The following is a 19281-nucleotide window of genomic DNA, read 5'->3' as shown; positions in this document are numbered from 1 at the left end:
AAGGATTGGGGCAGGGGGTGGCAAGGCTGCACATCCAGAGGCCTGTCCCCGTGCATGAGGAGGCTGTGGAGTTTGGGTGCAGACAGCTCTATGGGCAGTCTGTGGCCAGGAGCCATGTGTGCTGAGGGACATCGAGTCTGGCTGCATTCCAGGTGGGGCTGGTCTCCGTACACTCTGTCCATACCTGAACACTAGGTCTCCAAATAGCAAGTTAAAGAACACACCAATGCTTGCCTTAACAAAAATAATTTATTCCACACGCCTCCCAAGCAGAGGGTAGCGTGGGAATCAAGCATGTGTAAGGCACTGCCCCCTCCCTCAGACCCTTCTAACTTCTGCACACTGGAAGGTGAAACCTGGAGAGAGAAGACACTCCCTCCCTAGCTTCTACCCAGCAACCTCCAAAGATGAACATTTATCTTAGAGACCAAAATAAAAAAGGACAAAAGACCAGGCTCAGAGGGGGCAGAGCTCAACGGGCAGAAGCGAAAGCCCCCATCTTCTCCTGCAGCTAAGCCAGGGCCAAGGCACTAGAGACCCACATCCTTCCCATGCCACCAACTCATCAGGTCCCGCCAAGCAAGCCACTCACCCTACAGCCCAGCAACCATGGCTTGCCTCACCTGGGAGACCAGCACGACTTCCAGAAGCTTCTAAACCCCACCCTGAAGCCAAACCCCACCCAGGAGGTCTGAGGAGCTGGAGGCTGGCCAGGCACAGAGGGCTCGGGGTGGTCCTTCCTCCCAGGGTGCAAAGGCTTCTTCATTGTCCGGAAGGGAGCAGGGTGGGCGGAGCCCAGCAGCTAGTGAGGAGTTCCATTCCAGCCCACCCAGCTCAGGGCACCCTCCTCTGGCTTCACTTGCCCCAATTTAGGGCCAAGACCAAGCAGGAGAGACTGAGGCTCCAGTGAGAATGAGGCAGGACTTCAAATAAGCTGAAAAACAGGAATGTGGTGCTGAGAGGCCAGGGACTGAGCTGCCCTTCGCCTGCTGCCCGGGGCTGCCCTCCCTGCACAGCAGGGGAACCTGGACCCTGCTCCTGTCTTTTGCGTCAAAGGAGCTCTCTGTCCTAGCAGCCCCAAGAAGCTTCATGGAGCAACTGGTTTTCCTGAATTTCCCACACTTCTAGGCCAGACAAGGAGCAAGGGGTGGGAGGGGAGGGAACGGGGTCAGGGGGCTCGAGGAGCCTAACAGATGGCAGCTCCCTCTCCCGCCTCCTCCCCAGGTGGTTCAGGCTGCAGGGTGGCCAGCATGGCCCTTCAGGGCCCTTATCTTGGCCCGGAAGTAGGTGTACATGGCCAGCAGGCCCATGAAGGACAGGGAGTAGAGCCCCACACAGAGGCTGATGTCCAGGTGGGAGAAGCCCCCTCCCAGCACCTGCAGCCACTGGCCTCGGCCCCGCCCAGCTCGGGCCTCCAGCTGGCCCTCAGGGATGTCGACCAGCTGCTTGGAGCTGCGGCCCACGCGCCTGACCTCCGAAGGGCCCCAGAGGTGGTTCTTCTCAGCCCGGGACTCGGCCAGCAATGCAGCCCCTGTGTCTCGCTTGCTCAAGTGCCACTGCCCACGCAGCTGCTCCCGCTCATTCCTCTGAAGCTCTGCCATGTGCTCAGGAGGCTCCTGGCCTGGTGCAGCTCCGAGGCCAGGGCGCAGCTTCGGGGGGCGACTTGCCTCAGGTCTCTCCGCTGGCACATCTGGGGTGGTGTTTGCGGGGGACTTCATCATCTCAGGCTTCCCAGGGTCCAGAGTTGAATTCCGGCCTTCCAGCTCCAGGGCTCCCATGGCCACCTCTGGGGCGGCTGCCACACTCTGCGCCTCCCTCCGGGCGGCTGACCCAGCTGCAGGGAAGTCCAGGATGACGTTGCTGGGGGAGAAGTGGGCCTTGAGGAAGTGAAGGGTGGCTTCCACGTCCCACACGGGCACATCCAGGCGTTCATTGTGGCAGGCAGAACAAAGTTCACGGGGCGGCCACTGCACCTTGGGGAACTGGGGGTCCTCGCTGGGGGCACCTACAGAGGGAAGCAAACATAGGCTGGCGGTGACATCAGTCCCACCCAAAAGCCCAGACCACACTCCTCCACTCAGAACGGCAGCTTCCTCGTCTGCAGAAAGGGCTTGCCACTGCCCTCCCAGACGGTGGGAAATGAGGAAATACAGATGACAAGCACTAGCCCACAGTGGGAGCTCAACAGATGGCAGCCTGGAGGAGGCAGATCCACCTACCCCTCAGCCCTGGCCCTGCGAGGTCTTCCAGAAAAGCGTGAAGAGCGCCATCTCAGTCACTTCCCACTGTTGGCCAGACCCATTGTCCTGCTTTGTGGACTTTATAACCAGCTTGTATCCCAGAACCAGACATGGAAAAGGGCAAGAATACTCTTTTTTTTTTTTTTTTTTTTGAGACGGAGTCTCGCTCTGTCGCCCAGGCTGGAGTGCATTGGCCGGATCTCAGCTCACTGCAAGCTCCGCCTCCCGAGTTTATGCCATTCTCCTGCCTCAGCCTCCCGAGTAGCTGGGACTACAGGTGCCCGCCACCTCGCCCGGCTAGCTTTTTTGTATTTTTTAGTAGAGACGGGGTTTCACCATGTTAGCCAGGATGGTCTTGATCTCCTGACCTCGTGATCCGCCCGTCTCGGCCTCCCAAAGTGCTGGGATTACAGGATTGAGCCACCGCGGCCAAGAATACTCATTTTGATCTGTTTTTCAGTCTTTGGTTGGTTGGCTCATGTTCGTCTTTTTTTGCCTTTTTCCTACATTTTCCAAATTACAAACTGCGCAAATAGGTTACTTTGTCAATTCAATAGAAAATGTGTTTTAGAGCAAGAGTCAGCCGCTCATGGCAATCCTTGCCTTTACCCAGCAGCAGCCCTCTGGGGTAGGGGTGGGCTCCAAGGGGTAGTTTGGGGGAGACCTGAGGGGTACTTGGAAGAGTCAGGATGCTGCTGAGGCTGCAGGCTGTTGGTACCCCAGGTGGGGCCAGCCCTCTAGGCAGCCTCTGGATAAGTCCCAGAGGGTGAGCCATGGCCACCAGCCCCTCACACAGTGTTGCCCAGGGAATGCATCAGCCCATCCCTTCTGTAGAAGCACCTCTCCTAAAGGTTTTAATAGGGGGACAAGTTGTTGACTACAAGGAAGCAGGAGCAGCAGCAGCAGCAAGTGGCAAGCAAGTCAGAATGGTTATTTTGGGGAGGCGCAACAAGCAGAGTGGAGGGTCCAGTCATGAGTCATAGTGATCAGGCCTTGCGGAGGGGGCTTTCAGCTGAGTTTCTTCTGAAAGGACCCCATCAGAGAGGGGAGGGAACCACCCTGCTTCTGGCCCCTCAGGGAGAGGGCCCGGCTCCTGGCCCTCCAGCAGCAGCTGGGAGCCTGATGAGGTCAAGGGGCTGAAGGGTCAAATGGAGCATTTGGTGGCAGGGGTGGGGCGGGGCAGGGGGGAAGGAGAAGACAGGCACGTGTCTTCCTTTCAAAGTTGGATAGGAGGCCCCAGGAGGCCACCACCAAGTGCCTGCGCCTGCACCACCACCTGCTCCATTCAGCTCCTTTAACCTCGGCTCCGCCCCGTCTCCCGCCCCTGGGAGGCTGTCACAGCCACGTGCACCACTCTCTCCCGACACACAGGCTGCCTCCTCTCCACAGATGGCTCCCTCCCCACCCAGCTCCCTGGAGTTTAATGTGTTTGCCTGTTAGAGCCATCAGACTCCTGCGCGGAAGGAAAAGGAAGCACCGTAATGAGGGAACGCAGAGGGCAAGGCTCCCTCCTGGGAGCCGGTACCTGGTATTTCCAGGAAGGACCTGGTCTCCTCCAGCCCCTTCTCCCATCAGACCCTTCCCAGGGAGAGAGAACCCCAGCTCCCTCCACCCTAGCAGTTTAAGTAAGGGGCCAACAGCCAGAAGGCAGAGCAGGGGAGGCGGGAGAGGGACCCCAGCAGGCTAGAGAGGGGCCCTAGAGCAGGGAAAGTGAGCAACGGCATGAAGACCAGGGTCTTACAGTGTTACAGCTTTGGTTTCCTCATCTCGAAAACGGGGCTGATGATACTGGCACTGGTTAACAGGGCTGGGCTGTGACTGAGGGGACAATGAGTGTCCGTTCCCCAACTTTTGGCCTAAGACTCCAAAGTATCCTCACCCTGTCGTCTCCCACAGGTGACTCCAGCCTTAGGGATGGCCCTTCCTTACCTGCAAGGCGAGCGTTGACCCTGTTGTGGCTAGACCAGAGCCAGAGGACAGCGGCGTTGGGACTCCCCACCCGGTGCATGGAGGCAGCAGCCATCTGCTCAAAGTGGCCAGCGCAGTCTCGGCAGCCAAAGAAGTAGTGCACGTAGCCTCGGATGGCTGGGAGGACCTCCTGGGCCTTGGCTACAGGGGAGAGGAGACGCCATGCACCAGCCCTTCAGGCTGCCAGTCCCACAGCCGTTGCCTCCCTAAGCCACCCTGCTGTCCCCCACCCTGCTGTGGCCACCCCTGCACAGGTACCACACACCCCAGCCTATGCCAGCAGAGGCCCAGTGTCCCCTTGTCTACTTCTCTACCTGCCAGGGTCACTTTACGGGAGACCCCATCCCCCTTAAACTCCTAAACCTGGATCCCCTTCCCTGCCACTCACCTGGGCACTTGTCACTCACACCCAGGATCAAGTCCACACTCCTTGGCAGGACACTCGGGCTCTTTGTGACACTGGTGGGAGAGGCCAGGAGGGGCCACAGGGCCACGCCCTAGCCCCAGGCCCCTCCTCCCCGCCCACTCATGCTGCCTGTCTGACTTGCTTCCACCATGCCTCACCTCCCTCTGGCTTGGACCTGGCCTGTGCATGCCGTAATCTGTCTCCCTCTCTCCTCGCTCTCCCCTTCCACTCCCCCCACCCCGCCCACCCACTGGGCCCTCTGGACTGGCATGAGCAAAGGCCTGTTAACCAGCCCCACTTTCTTGCTCTAACTGAAACCAGGCTCCCCGCTGAAGACACCACTCCTACTCAAACACGCCCCTCCTAGGTCCTTCACCGTCAGGCTCCAGGGCTGCTGGTGCCTGCCTCCAAGCTCACTCCTTCCTACCGCAAACCTCCCTGGCCTTTAGAAGCCAATCTCCTGCTTTTACCCCTCCACGCAGCAGGACACTGGCACCCTTACTCTTTTGTCACTCCTGGCAAGGTGAGACCCACAGCAGTCCATGCCTGCCTCTCTCTCTCTCCTCTGCCTTCTCAGCTTGGTCTTCCCCAACCAGCACAGGTGCCCACCTCCCCACCACAAGGCCTCACTACATGGCCCTGGCGGTCTCAACCTCTGTCTCCGCTGCTGCTCGGGCTGCCCCACTCCTCACTTCCTCCAGGATTTCACTCCCGTTAATGTTTTCTTTCTTTACTGTGTCATCCATTTCTCCCCTGATAAGGGATCATTCCAACTGGGGAAAAGGATGATCATAAAGAAGTTCCCTCTAACCCAGTCACACCCCAGTTCCTGCTCACTATCTCCAGAATTTTGCCTCCTGGTCTCTCTTCAGCCAAATCCAACCAGGCCATTACCTCCACTATGCCACTGACACAGCCCTTGCTAGAGATGTCCTCATTTGTGCCACCTCCAGCAGCCCTGGCCCCAATGACTACACCTCTGTTTGAAACACTGGACTCTGGGCCCCCTTGAACTCACCATGGCCTCTCCCTGTCAGCCTCCTTTGCTGGCGGTTTGATGCTCAGGGCTCAGTCCTCAGCACTCTTCTCTACCTCCTTACTAGGGAGCTCATCCAGTCCCATGGCTTGAGCTCTGATGCTACTAACGACTAAAAGCTGATCTCTCTATCCCAGACCTCTCCCTGGAACTCCAGACTCAGCTGTGCACACCTCCATTGGGAGGTCTATTGACACAAAGTGGGCCATTGATTCCACCCTCCCACCCCGAGCCCCTGACTCCTCAGCTTACAGGACCGTCATCCACCAGAGGCTCAGGCCCCACAACCCGGGAGTCCACCTGAGTCCTGCTTCCCACATACCCTTCCTCCAATCTATCAGTAACTCCCGCAGTTCTGCCTTTAATATATCCCCAAATCTGACCACTTCCTCCAGGGACACACTGACAACCCTAGTCCAGGCCCCACCACCACTGCTGGGCGAGCTCCGCAGCTCCCTCCTTGGCCACCCTGCCTCCCCCTGCCCCACAGGGGCCCATCCTCCACCTTTCTAAAGTGTCAACCGTCTGTACTTTTGTTAGATTCTCCAGTGGCTTCTCAAAATGCCAACACCAACCTCCAAACCCTGCCCTCACCAAGGCCTCTGAGCCCTTGAGTGCTCACCTCCACCCCCGGCCTCTCTCTGCAGCCTTGCCTCCCTCCCTCCGGTCACAGCAGCCTTCTTTCAGTGCTGCCCCCACACCAGGCTTGTCCTCTGCACCTGCTGGTCCCTGGCCTGTGCTATGGGCCCAATTATGTCCCTCCAAATTCCTACCTTGAAGCCCTAATCCCCAGCCTCTCAGAATGTGGCTGTATTTGGAGACAGGGTCTTTAAAGAGGTAATGAAGGTAAAGTGAGGTCATTTGGGTGGGTCCTAATCCAACAGGACTGGTGTCCTTGCAGGAAGAGGAATTCGGACATGGATTGGGAGAGGGACAACTGCATGGAGACACAGGGAGAAGATGACCGCCGCCCAGCCAAGGAGAGAGGCTCGAAGAAACCAGCCCCGAGACCTCCACCTTGCACTTCCATCTCCAGAACTGAGACAACAAACGTCTACTTTCTGAGCCCTAGCCTGACATTCGTCAGCACAGTCCAAGGACACCAATACAGCCTGGGAGGCTCTCTTCCCAGATGTCCCACACTGCCTCCTTCTCTCCACCTGGGTCCCAGCACCGGGCCCTCCACAGGGAAGCCTTCCCCAGACCCCTCTTTAGACAGCACCCGCTCCGGCACTGCTGTGCTTTGTCTTCCTCAGCGTTCGTCATCATGGCTGAAACCATCCTTCTGTGTCTGTCTCCTGCCACTCAGATACTGGCCCTGGGGGGACAGGGACCTGTCCCATATGCTGCTGTGTCTCCAGCACCTGCAGTGCCACACGGCATGATGGAGAGGCTCCATACACACTGGCTTCCCACACCACTGCCTGGCAGTTCCTCTGACTCGTGGGGCTCTGCACAGGCTGCTCCCTCTGCTGGGATGCTCCATTCTTGGCAGAATCCCTACTCACCCATCACCCCTCAACTCATCCCGTGAGGCCTGGGGCCCCTTCCCAGTGGCGTCGAGCCCACCCTCTCTTCACCCCCATATCCTTCTCTCTGCCATGGCCCCAGCCCTGGTGCACTGCAGGCCTCTCTGTCCCCGAGCCTCACACTAGAGGTCCACCAGCGCAGACACTGTCACCCTTTTCACCCATGTATCTATCCTCCAAGCCAAGTCACAGCCTGATATAAACCTGATTCCTGAATCAGTGTGGATGTGTGGATTGAATTGGATGTACATCGTTTCAGTCTTCAAAAGCAGGTGTGGGGCAGCGTGGCCAGAGAGCATGGTGGTGTAGTTTGTGGACAATAGGAGGCAGTGGGGGAAATGTGTTTCCCCAACTTCCCCCAGGAAATTGTTTTCCAGTGGGAAGCGCAATAAAATTGCTCAAAGTGCCTGCTATGTGTCAGCTATGTAAACTGTGAAACACGTTTCTTTCTTTGTTAAGAGTATAAAAAAACAGAATCACAAATTTTTCATGAAGACTGAAAGCAAAGCAAACTATAAGCCCGGAGAAAGCCAGGGAGAGGCCTCAGCCCCAGAGCTCCCGGGGCCGAGGACAGGACTGGGTGAATTCCCAAAGTCTGTTCCCTCCTGGGATCAGTGCTACTCTGGCCATGTGGGGCTACCTGCAGATACAGCGATCCTGCCAGAGCCCCAAGGCTGACTCTCCCCATCCTCTGGCAGTTGGGAGCCAGTGGGGCAATTCAAGGGAGATGCCCTGCTCCCTCTCCCCCTGGAGGGTCGAACACAGCAGGGTCGGAGGCACAGTGGGGTGAACAGGCCCTGGACGTACCTGCTTCCTGTGAGTGATCTACATTTTGCCGAGCTGCCTGCACAGTCAAGAAGTGGAAGAGGACCCACAGGGAGCAGGGAAAGCCCCGGAAATGTGGCTCACTGCCCTGGCAGCCAATCCAGTTCACCTTCTTGGCAAGAACAGCACCCTAAGGGACATACGAGTGTGAGTGCACATATGGAGAATGAAAAGGATGTGAGAGGCAGAGAGAGAAGCTTCTAGGAGACAGAGCCCTAAGACAAATGAGGTCCCTCAGTCTATCACCTCAAAGGTGGCATTTCCCTTCCACCAGCTCCACCCACTAAAGCAGCAGCAGACCTAAAAAGCTGTCCGTTTGCATTCCGTTCTAGCCAGATCAAGTTGCATTCCGTTCTAGCCTCACCTTCCCCAGCTGTAAAACAAGGGGGTTATTTCTGAGGTCCCTTCGAGATCTGACATCCTATAAGTCTATTAGGATTTATACCTCTGCTGGCTGCAGTGACCCACTTTTGCAAACAGCAGCATGAGCAGGAGCCCAGAAGGTGCCCTGGAGAGGGCCAGGGAGGCCATGCTGAGCAGCAACCCACGCTAAGAGGCAGCACAGGTGTCTCACCAAGTTTTCATCCCAGCCCAAACACTGGCTGCGTGATCCCAGACAAGTTGCTTAACCTCTTCAAAGTACTGTTTCTTCATCTGCTAAATGGGGAGAATATTTACCTTCCACTAACATTATGAGGATTAAATGAGATGTGTGCATAGACAGCTCAATCAATAGTCATTTATTAATTATTAATGGAAGGACCCAACCAAGATCACTGACTCCCTGGTGCAAACTGGCGAAGGAGGTTGGAGATAACAGGGTTAACCCCTTGCACTCTCATAAATATGAAAGATGGAGAGATCTTTATTTGTTTCCCACACTTACCTCTTTCCTGTCATCCAGGGCAGTTTTAAAGAAACTGTAGGGAATTTTATTTCTCTTCTGCCTCTTGAGCCATTCATTCACGGAGTGCAGGAAGTTCTGGACTAAGGGCCGGCCAGGGAAATACTGTGGGGAGGAACAAGCGGAAGCTGGAGAGTGAAAAGCAATTCCCCAAGTTCCCCGTCCTGCAGACGGCAGGAAGCTATGCAGAAGCAGGCTGGAGGGGCGGGGGGGGGGGTCGGGGGGATTGTGGAAAGTTCCAAAACCACCAGGAAAACATTCTAACTAAGACACAAACGTGACTTCTGCTGTACTACCTTTGCTCTGGGACACCTGGTAAGGCTAGAAGATGGGGAAGGGAAGGTGCTCACTCTAAGTGGGGTGGGGTCCTGGAAGTCTCCCTCTCTCACACCTCAGGCTCCTGTGCAGCATCCCCCAACCATGTGCCACCACTGGGAGGAAGGCTGGAGCACTTGTGCCCCTTTCCAGGGCTGCTGGGAGCCCTGGGCCACACAGTCCTGTCTTTGGGTGGTCCTTGGATAGAGCTAACTTGCCAACTGACTGGCCAGCTGGGTTAGGTGGGCACGAGACCTTTCATTTGGATTCCACGGGCTGCCAGTGAGGACCAGCCAGGCCAGGGGCTCACAGCCAAGATCCAGATCTTGATGGTAACTCCCAGTGGTCTCTGAGGAGCATGAAAAGCTACTCTGACAATAAGTCAACTCAAATCTGATTAGTATCAGCACTTTAAAACCACAAGGACTCCCGGGAGGAGGACGTGTGTGTGTGTGTGTGTGTGTGCACGCGCATGCACAGCACAAGGGGAGGAGGGCAGGAGAAAGAGGGGCACAGTAGCGAGCTGGTCAGATAAAACCACAAGGCTGGCTGAGGGAATGAGGACCCTGAGAAACTCGCAGCGAAGACAAACATTTGAGAGAAGGGTACTGGAGATATGAATGGTAACTAAACAGGAAAACCTGCTAACAGATCCATTCCTCTGAGAAAGCCATTAAATAGTCCTAGCAAACGTTGGGCTGGACACCTTCCCCCAGAGTGAGAAGTGGCCGGAAAAGACCACGCTTTGACACGCGCCCTCCTGGTGAGCCCACATGGGCCTCTGGGACTCACACACAAATTTACAGCTTGAAGTCAGCACTTCTCACTGACCTTCGCCATCATCCCGACTTGGAAACTTCCCCTTCTAAGGCGACAGTGCCAGAAGGAAGGATGAATTAAGGAGCTCTGGACAACTGGGAGCAAGGAACCTCTGGCGCCCACACGCCCCCCAGTGGCCGCTCCCGCCAGCTGCTCACAGGAGGGAGCACGGGCCGGGAGAGGCAGGGTAGGAGGGCACCGCCAGGACATGCAGAGGGCCTCCTGACTGACCGGGCACCTGCAGGGCTGGCAGCTCGCCAAGGGGAGCCAGCAGAGTGTGCGCTCGCATCCTTAGGTGTTCAGTCCTGCGAGCACCGGGCACTCGGTGGTAATGGGCATGGGCTGGATGCGAGTGGGTGTGGCTCCCTGCCCAGCCCCTCACCAGCTGGAGGACCCTGGCAAGGTGCTTTAGCTCTCTGGGACTTTGCTTCACCTTCTATGAAACGGAGATCATACTAGAAGCCATGCTGTGGAGTCTGCTCTGAGAAACCAAATGAGGAGCTAATATACAAAGAACCCTGCAGCACCGGCAGGGCTGAAGAACCGTAGCTCCTAGGACACTACCATTCAGGAAGAAGCTCCCCAAGCAAGGCAAGGACCAGAATACTCCGCGGACCCCAGGGGATGTGCGGGCAAAACCCAAACAGAGGGTCTCCAGGCCTGTGCCCCAGGTGCCTCTACTGCTACTGCTGGGCATCCCCGGTTCCCTCTGTCCTACACCCCACTGCCCCCTGCCCTCTCTGAGGGCCCTAGCTCTGGCAGGGCAGGCATCTTCATCTCAAGCTCATTCCCAGCCCTTGCTGAAGGCGGAGACTCAGCAAGCACGGAGAGGGTGATGCTTAAGCCTCTACCCAGCTCAGGGACCTGTATCTCATTCTTTCCCCCCATACTGGCTGCAAACAGCCTCACTGGGGACAAAGAAGGTAGCAGGTTGAGCACCGCTGAGAGATGCGAGCGGTATACAAGCCGATCTTACTGGGGTGACCCCTTTGGAGGGTACTGGACTAGGGTGGTGGGGTGTCTGAGGCATGCCGGGAAAGCATGCTGGGGGCTCTCCCTCATGGGTCAGGAGGAGGGACCGTACATGGGACCGTTCTGGACTTTTCCCCTCTGAGTCTCTAGGTTGACAACCCCAGGTCTCTGCACTGTGAAGACCAAACAGCTCTCAGCCTTGGAGGAAAGGTCTTTATTATGGCAATGGACTGAAGAACAAGGGCTCATCTGCATGGGACTTCTGTGAGGGGCCAATGACTGTCCTACCTTAGGCTGAAACATCCCTGTCAGGCCCTCTGTGTCACCATGCATGAATGCAACCAAGCCAGGGGGTCAGGACAGGGAGGTGGGAAGAAGGGATCGGGCTGGCAGAAAGTTCCCAAGGAGAGGCATAAATCACCCCGAGGGCAGCCCCAGCTTCCTGCAGACCCGCACTGAGGAGGGCGGGCTCAGATTCGGGCCCCAGGGCCAAGGGAGGCTGAGCCCACGGCCAAACCCGAAGTGCCCACAGCCACATCTGACTCAGCAGTACTGAGCAGCAGAGTCCCGGGTTTCCAGCAGGGACGTGCTGGCCAGGATCTGGAACCAAAGGGAAGGGGGCAGAGAGGGAGTGGCAGCCACCTCTCACCTTCAGAGAGGAAGGAGCACAGGCTCAAGGCCTGACTAGAACACCTCCAGGCTGGCAGAATGAAGGCATGGCACTTGAGTTCCCTGGGCCTCTTAAATCGGGGTGGACAAAATAAACCGCCCACCTCACAAAGTAGTTAAGAGGATTAAATCCTAGACAAACATCAGGTCCTCAATAAATAGGAGTTACCCTTCGTGGAGTAGCCACCTTCCCGGGCAAACTATAAACGAATAAGGAAGGCATGGCCAGGGCCAGAGATTGGGTCAGACTGGGAGGAAAGCAAGGAGTATCAGAAGAGCATCCTCTCCTCCACTAGGGTGTCCTCGGGGTCCTGCTTTTCCACTGACCACAGCAAGGGGTGGGAAGCCACACTGGGGCTCTGACTGAGGACTCAGACAGGCAGAGCCCCAGTTGCCAAATCAGCTGGAAATATCCCCAGGTGGGAAGCACGGGCCCTGTGCCCCACCCACACTGCTGCATGCGGCAGGGTTGTCCTTGGCAGTGTGCGACTGGTGTGGGGTATGGCTGAGGCTGGAGGGTAGCAACTATGGTGGACAGGGAGAGCTGTGGGTCCAGGTGTCCAGACAGACCATGGGCTTCTGGAGGGAGGGGCTGACGGGGTGCCCAGCTTACAGGAATGCACACTGACCATCTGTGGAATTGCACAGACAAGGGAGGCCATGGCCCTGCTCACCTTGGCCAGCACTGCCACAAACTTTTTCAGGGCCACCAGGCGCTGCCCTTCCAGGACCGGGAACCTGCCCACTTCTATCCGCAGGATGTAGTGCAGTGCAGATTCCAGGTCAGCCATGTAGATCTTGGAGCTGAGGACCCAGAGGGAGGTAGAGAGAGAAAGCGGTATTAACCATGGTGCAGGGGCTGCAAGGAGCATCCAGGGCTAAAGGGAGAGAAGAGGAGGGGCACTGCTGATGGTCACAGTCTTGTAAGTTACCACTGGTTTTTGCCAGAAATGTGCTGTGTGACCTTGGGTAAATAACCTAATTTTTCTGAGCCTCAATTCCTCATCTGTAAGATATGAATAACAACACATTGCTCACAGGTAAGTTGCTGAGAAGATCAAATAAAAACACAAATGTAAAAAACTCTCAGCAGCTCCTGGCAGGGAGTAGGAGTTTTCTCTCTACAAGCCCACAGCCAGCCCCTCCCGCAACTCACTCATCAGGACAGCTCTGAGCCAAGCCCACTAGACACAATCAGACCAGCAGGTTCAAACACACGACATGGTCTGGAAAAACTGGGCCCTCTCTCAAAGACCAGGGTTTAGCTGCCCACCAAGGCTGGGAAATGGGGGCTGGGGGCAGCAGGGAAAGCAGGGCCTGTGTTTCTTTCAGGGCTGATGTGCTCACAGCTGCCAGACCTCACGTCTCAGATGGGCCCATCTCGCACCTCTCCGCAGCCCTCAGGGAAGGGACAGAGGCTCCATGCTGGCTGCTCTGCCCCGGGCCCATTCACGCTGGGGTCCAGGCTCAGGGTTCAGATGGCAGGGGCCAGAAAAGTTGGCTGCCTCTTCCCCTGTCTCTTGAGACCTGGGTTCTGGCCTCAGTTTGACCGTGAGCTAGTTCTGTGAGCTTGGGCAACTCAGTTGACTTTCCTGGGCCTCAGTCACCTCACCTGTAAAACACATGACTCGCTCCTGCCCCTGCTACCTCCTGAGGTTGGAAAGAGCCAATAAGGTCAACTAACGGGGTACGCACTGTGGCTGCCTATGCTCTCCCTCAGGGCAAGGTCTCCTCTGTGCTCCACTTTAGTGTCCTTGGGCCTCAGTTTACCTCTCCATTCATGTGCCCTGCCTCCAGAAGTGGCCCCATGACTGAATGAGGTAACACATGGAAGGTGCCCAGCACAGAGCCTGCCACATACACCAGCCCAAGCTATTACAAGTACGTCAATGGTTTGCATAATCGTAAAGACTGAATGATTACAATGATCATTCAAAAGACGGAATGATCGTAATGATTACACCACCTCTCACTCTCTCCTTCTCCCTTGATCTACTAAAAGTCTCTCCATTTGGCACTTTCCACCCTTAAAGTCCCTCATGCTAAGATGCAAAGTCCTTCTTGCCATCACCTTTCCCCCACTGTCTCATGCATCCCCTTGTGAGGGGCGCTGTCCTGACCAGCTCTGAGAAACCTGGTCAGACGTTTCCACCTGGTATGCAGCTGGTACCAGTGCAGGAGGTCTACAGCTCTGTCTCACTGCCCAAGCACAACAGAAAAGCCAAGGAGGCTCAGAGAGAAGAGCAGCGCTCTCATGCTTACGATTGTGGACACACACACAGGAGACCTGAAAAGGCAGTGAGCTCACTGACACCACAGGCATTCAAGTGAGGCTGGGTGCCTTCCTAGAAGGGATGCCATAGGGTCTGCACAAGCAGGGACTGCATCTGCCTGTACATATCTGCATCCACAGTGCCTAGCACATAGTGAGTACTCAAAAATATTGACTGCAGAAATAACTGCTTGGATAGGAAGTTGGTCTGAAGGCCTCAGAGTGTCCTTCCATGTAGATTCCCTGTCTGTGAGTAGAGTTAAGCTGAAGGAGCATGGGCATGGAAGGTGTTCATTCCCTCATGAAGGATGGCTGGCAGTGCCAGCCAGCATTCCCCACAGTCAGCCCTAGTCCCGCAACAGACACCAGTGGGACCGCAGCTAAATGCCACTCCCACACATTGAAGGCCCCTGAGCATGTCCAGCCCCCAGGGTGGGGGACAGCCTGGCTCAGAATGTACACACTAAGTGTATGACAAGGAAGAAGAATGAGCAAGAGGGTGTGGGTGTGAAGGTGTGGTGGTCTGTGATCAGAGGAGGGAGAAGATGTGAGGAGAACCGGGTGTGGCCTTACCGATCTGCAAATTTCCAAACAGTGGGAGCTATCTTGTTAGCAGTGGTTGGTGCAACTGTGGTCTGGGCAGCCTCCCTGGTGAGTCCCGAGAGCCTCTGCAGGTAAGCGGTATAAAAGGACCTGGATTCCATGAGCCTGTGAGGGCACAGAACCAGGGAGGAGAGGCAGTGAGTGCAGAGAACAAGATTAGAGCTAACTAAGGTCAGAAGAGGAAGCAGGTGGCTCATCGGACAGGAGGTTTATTAAATATATGAATGAGATTCCATCTTGTCCTCTGTGAGGCCAGAAGATGGCACCCAGGCCTCGCTTTAACCTTTCTAATCACTGCCCATGCTCTGGAAAGCCTCTTTGACACCAGCCTGATGTCAAACCTCACCTGGTAAGGCAATTGGTCCTGAGAATTCCCCTAGTGGCCCTCTGGCTCCAGGTAGGGCATGGAAAGGCACAGGACAGCCCGGTGCCCACGGACAGGAACGGCAGGGTGTGACTCCCTTCCCCAAGGACCCCGAGGTTCAAAATGGCAGCTGCCCTTCCACAAGCCCGCCCTGTGGTACTGTGAGTGACATTACCCCCTAAGAAGTCCAGGGAGTTTGATACGGGATTTTTAAAAAAACAGGTACCAACAATGACAAACAGCCTTCAGAATTCTCTAAATCTTTTTACGGTCCTTTTGGTTTCTTTTTTCCGACAGGGAGGAGTCCTCTAGGGCACGAGATACCTCCTGAGCACATATCCTTTCTATCCCACAGCTATGGCCCCCGCAGAGAGAGACGCCAGGCCCAGCAGCAGCATGACGGCTGCCCCGGGGGAGCTGGCATGGGACGCACGGCTTCCTTCCACTCCACCATCCTGGCCCAGGGTTTCTTAGTGAGCAGATGGCTCAGGAGGCAGCATCGTCACAAACAATTTTCCCCTCCACCAACTCTGAGAGAGGAGACAATGCCTTCTCTCCCCACCAGCACTGGCACTTTCTGGGCCCGCCCGGAAAGCGAGCACCTCCCTGTCCTCGGTGGCATCGTGCCTCCTGGGCCCTCTAGCAGGTGATTTGGGCCAGGGTGAGGCCGAGTGGCCACCCTGCCCGGCACCGTGTGGGTCGGCACTGAGGGCCCCGAGGAGCACCTCACCAGGCACCACAGGCAAGCCTTGCCTCCCTGGCCCAAGGCTCCTGCCTGCAGGGCCTGGCTAACATCAATCATCTGCCCAGGGAGGGCACCAAGGCACCATCTGGTGGCATTAACGGGCCATTCAGCAGTGGGAGCCTGGCAGAGGGGCTGAGGCTGGCCTGATTGTTTTCTCTCGGCATTTTGGAACTCGCTATTGTCTGGCTGCTAATGAACTTTTCTGCAATTAGAAAACCAAAGGGAGGGAGGGTCAAGCATATTTGAGTGCTTGCTGGGCCTGTAGCCTGCCAATGAGTCTGCCTGCAAACAGAAGAGGGTGGGGAAGAGGGCCAGGGCTGTGGTGGGGACATAATGGGGGTGCAGGCAACACTGCGTGGGGCGGGCTGAGGCCTCTGAGGTCTCTGAGCTGCGGAGCAGGGTCAGGGTTCCAGGCCCAGGCTCCTGACGGTGGAGGCGCTGGCCCTGCAGACAGCAGACTGCAGTTTCTCCTGCGGGGGACTCCTCAGAAAGAACATGTTAGCCATTGTGAAAGGTGGGCAGCCCCTCTGGGCAAGGAGGAAGGATGAGCACAGGGAGGGAGAAGAGGGGACGCCAGGAGACAGGATACTCACACGGGGACTCGGGAGACAGAGCCGTTCCGGAACAGCAAATAGCAAGAGGGGAAGTCAGTGACACCAAACTTTCTCACCACATCGGCCTCTGTGTTCAGCACCCTGCGCACCGCCACACCTTTGTGCTGGGACAGGTCCAGAGCCACCTGCAGGGACAGCAGGACATCTGGGGGCCAGGCCACTGGGTGGAGGGAGCCAGGGCTGAGTCTCAGCTCGGTGCCCTGTGAAGACACCCAGATGGCAGCTGTGCTCTTTCCAGACTCTAAACCCGCAAACAGTGGGCCACAGTGACGCACGAGAGACACTCACCATCAACGGCAGCTAGCCGGTAAGTAACAAGTGCCAACCACCGCCCAGGAGGGGAGGCCTTGGAGCTGTGCACACCACACACGCTTTAATCTCCTACCACAGTCCCAACTGGGTAGCATTTTCTTTCTAATGAAAGCAATTTGTAAAAAGCACAATAAAATGTGGTTTCATTTTAATTCTTGTTTGTTTTTTGTACTGAGCCAGCACATTCTTGTCCTTAAGACCTTCACACCCCAAGATCTGACTGCTCTCTGATGTCCAGGATTCCCCAGGGCCTTCTCATAACATTTTTCTAAAAGGAAAATATCCCTTTAGAAAATACTAATCATTGTTTGTTTGAAATATCAATTGTTGGGGGCAACAGCAGTCTTCCTTATGGAAGCTTGAGTCACAGATGTTTAAAGAACTGTGATTTTATTGCGTCCAAATACATATGGTAACAAATTTCATGGTTAGGATACAAACAAAATAAACCTTTGGAACTGGGTAAACTTCTAAACAGCAGGCTAACTCTGAGCCCAGTATGTGCAGCAGTCAGAGGGGCCCTTTGGTCAATGTGTATAGTTATAAGATCTGAAAACGTTTCTTAACGTGGGGCTCTCTGAAGGCAACAAGAGGCCTTGTTGAGAATGACCATGTCTCCACATTAGAAATGGCAAGAGAAGTTCTGAGCATAATCAGGCCATCTGCAAATGGCAGGCACGAGCTTCTGTTACTGACCTCTCACGCCTCACCATGGAGCAGGTGGCGCCCCCTAGCCTTTATTCTTATATCTATAAAGCTTCCTATCTAAGACTCCAAATTAGAAAAATACACTTCTCAGTCATCATTATTTTTTTTAGAAAGAAATAAGAGAAGGCATTAGCTAACATGTATTGTGTAGGTATCATGTAGCATCCACACAGATCGCCTCATTTATTTTCAGAGAAACACTGAAATAGCAGCTATTCTCAGGAGACTAAGAGATGCGGCGCTGTACACTATGGTCGCCTGCATTGGAATCCTGGCGCCACTGCACCGAACCACTCCCTGACCCAATTTCCTTACTTGCAAAATAACAACAACAACAATAATAATACCACCAACCTCAGGGGGGCTGTACTGAGAATGGAAGGGGTTAATTTTACTAAAATGCTGTAACAGTGACTAGCACATAGTAGGTACATAAGTGTTTACTTAAAAATAAAGCTCCCAGGCCAGGCTTGGTGGCTCACGCCTGTAATCCCAGCACTTTGGGAGGCTGAGGTGGGCAGATCACGAGGTCAGGAGATCAAGACCATCCTCACCAACACGGTGAAACCCCGTCTCTACTAAAAATACAAAAAAAATTAGCCTGGCGTGGTGGCAGACGCCTGTAGTCCCAGCTACTGGGGAGGCTGAGGCAGGAGAATGGCGTGAACCCAGGAGGTGGAGCTTGCAGTGAGCCGAGATCACGCCACTGCACTCCATCCAGTCTGGGCGACAGAGCGAGACTCCGTCTCAAAACAATAATAAAAATAAAGCTCTGGTTGGGCTCAGTGGCTCACATCTGTAATCCCAGCACTTTGGGAGGCCGAGGTGGACAGATGACCTGAGGTCAGGAGTTTGAGAACCAGCCTGATCAAAATGGTGAAACCCCGTCTCTACTGAAAATACAACATTAGCGAGGCATGGTGGCACACGCTTGTAATCCCAGTTACTTGGGAGGCTGAGGAAGGAAAAACGCTTGAACCTGGGAGGTGGAGGTTGCAGTGAGCCAAGACAGTGCCATTGCATTCCAGCCTGGGCAACAGGAGTGAAACTCCACCTCAAAAAAATCAAAATAAATAAATAAAGCTCCTATCTTGTAGCTGGAGAAACGGAGGCTTAGAAGTGAAACCATGCCTCCAGCTCACACAGCTTGCCTATGTCTGAACTGTGCTACAAATCCCAGCTTAGTGTGGCTCCAGAACCTGGGCCCTTAGTCACTGATCCCACGTTGAGCACCCCTGTGTGGACACGGGGCACTTGGCTCCAACCACTGGGACCCCTGCCTGTAGGTACTCAAGGGACTGTGGTGGAAGGGGAGGGAGAAGACCTGATTCCAATCACAATTTATCACCTCTACGTAACACGTATGACCCCAGGCATGAACTGGGACCCCAGAGGGTAAGGCACTCCTTCAGCCAAGCTGTCTTTCCCCTCCCTAACCCCTGTGCCTCCCCTCTCAGGGCTGAGAGGCCTGGAGACAGCATCTGGCTTCAGCTCAGAATCTCAGCTATGCTTGATTAGTTTCAGCAGCAAAATCACTCAGGCCGACAGCGCAGTTTAATTTCATGCCTACTCTCATGCCTGTCTCCCTGCACTGCCTTGGAGCATCTCCCGTGCACTGGCACATCCCACCTTTGCAGCTGGGAAAAGCTCACAAATGGACTATGGAGAAGTCCATGAACCAATGGCAGAATGGTGAGCTCTCTGCGTTAGGCGAGGGGAATGGATCTTTATAAAGCACCTACTATGTGTCAGCTGCAATCCAGGCCCTTTACATAAACTGCTGCATTTGACTCTCCCAACAATACTATGAAGAAACGTAATCATCCCTGCTCTCTAGACAGGGCACTGCAGCCGGAAGCGCCGGGGAGCTGGCTCACGGACACCCCACATGAGACAGAGCAGCACCTGGGTAAAGGACTCCATTTTCTCCGGTGGGGCTAGTGCATCGCTAATGCTCCCTCCCTTCCAAATATTTCACTC

The 19281-nt window shown here is 55.3% G+C and overlaps 1 protein-coding gene across 2 annotated transcripts in view; it reads right to left on the bottom strand.

Moving 5' to 3' along the window:
* Positions 1-227: 227 nt before the first annotated feature.
* The window catches only part of QSOX1 (quiescin Q6 sulfhydryl oxidase 1), a 43446-nt gene continuing 24392 nt past the window's right edge, over positions 228-19281 (bottom strand). The window contains exons 6-13 of one of the 2 annotated variants that reach the window (XM_011951140.1): positions 16261-16406; positions 14529-14663; positions 12358-12487; positions 8891-9013; positions 7987-8134; positions 4170-4349; positions 1668-2005; positions 228-934 (exon numbers count right to left, since the gene is read on the bottom strand). In XM_011951140.1, coding sequence (XP_011806530.1) covers positions 926-934; positions 1668-2005; positions 4170-4349; positions 7987-8134; positions 8891-9013; positions 12358-12487; positions 14529-14663; positions 16261-16406 — 1209 coding nt within the window. In that variant the 3' untranslated portion in view covers positions 228-925. Of the gene's footprint in view, positions 2006-4169; positions 4350-7986; positions 8135-8890; positions 9014-12357; positions 12488-14528; positions 14664-16260; positions 16407-19281 lie in introns of both variants that reach the window. The other variant, XM_011951139.1, reaches the window with a different exon arrangement.

Source organism: Colobus angolensis, unplaced genomic scaffold (assembly GCF_000951035.1).
Source record: "Colobus angolensis palliatus isolate OR3802 unplaced genomic scaffold, Cang.pa_1.0 Scaffold315, whole genome shotgun sequence".
In the NCBI taxonomy this organism is placed as follows: Eukaryota; Metazoa; Chordata; class Mammalia; order Primates; family Cercopithecidae; genus Colobus; species Colobus angolensis.
The sequence above is the reverse complement of the archived record's forward strand: the minus strand, read 5'-3'. Positions and strand labels throughout refer to the sequence as shown.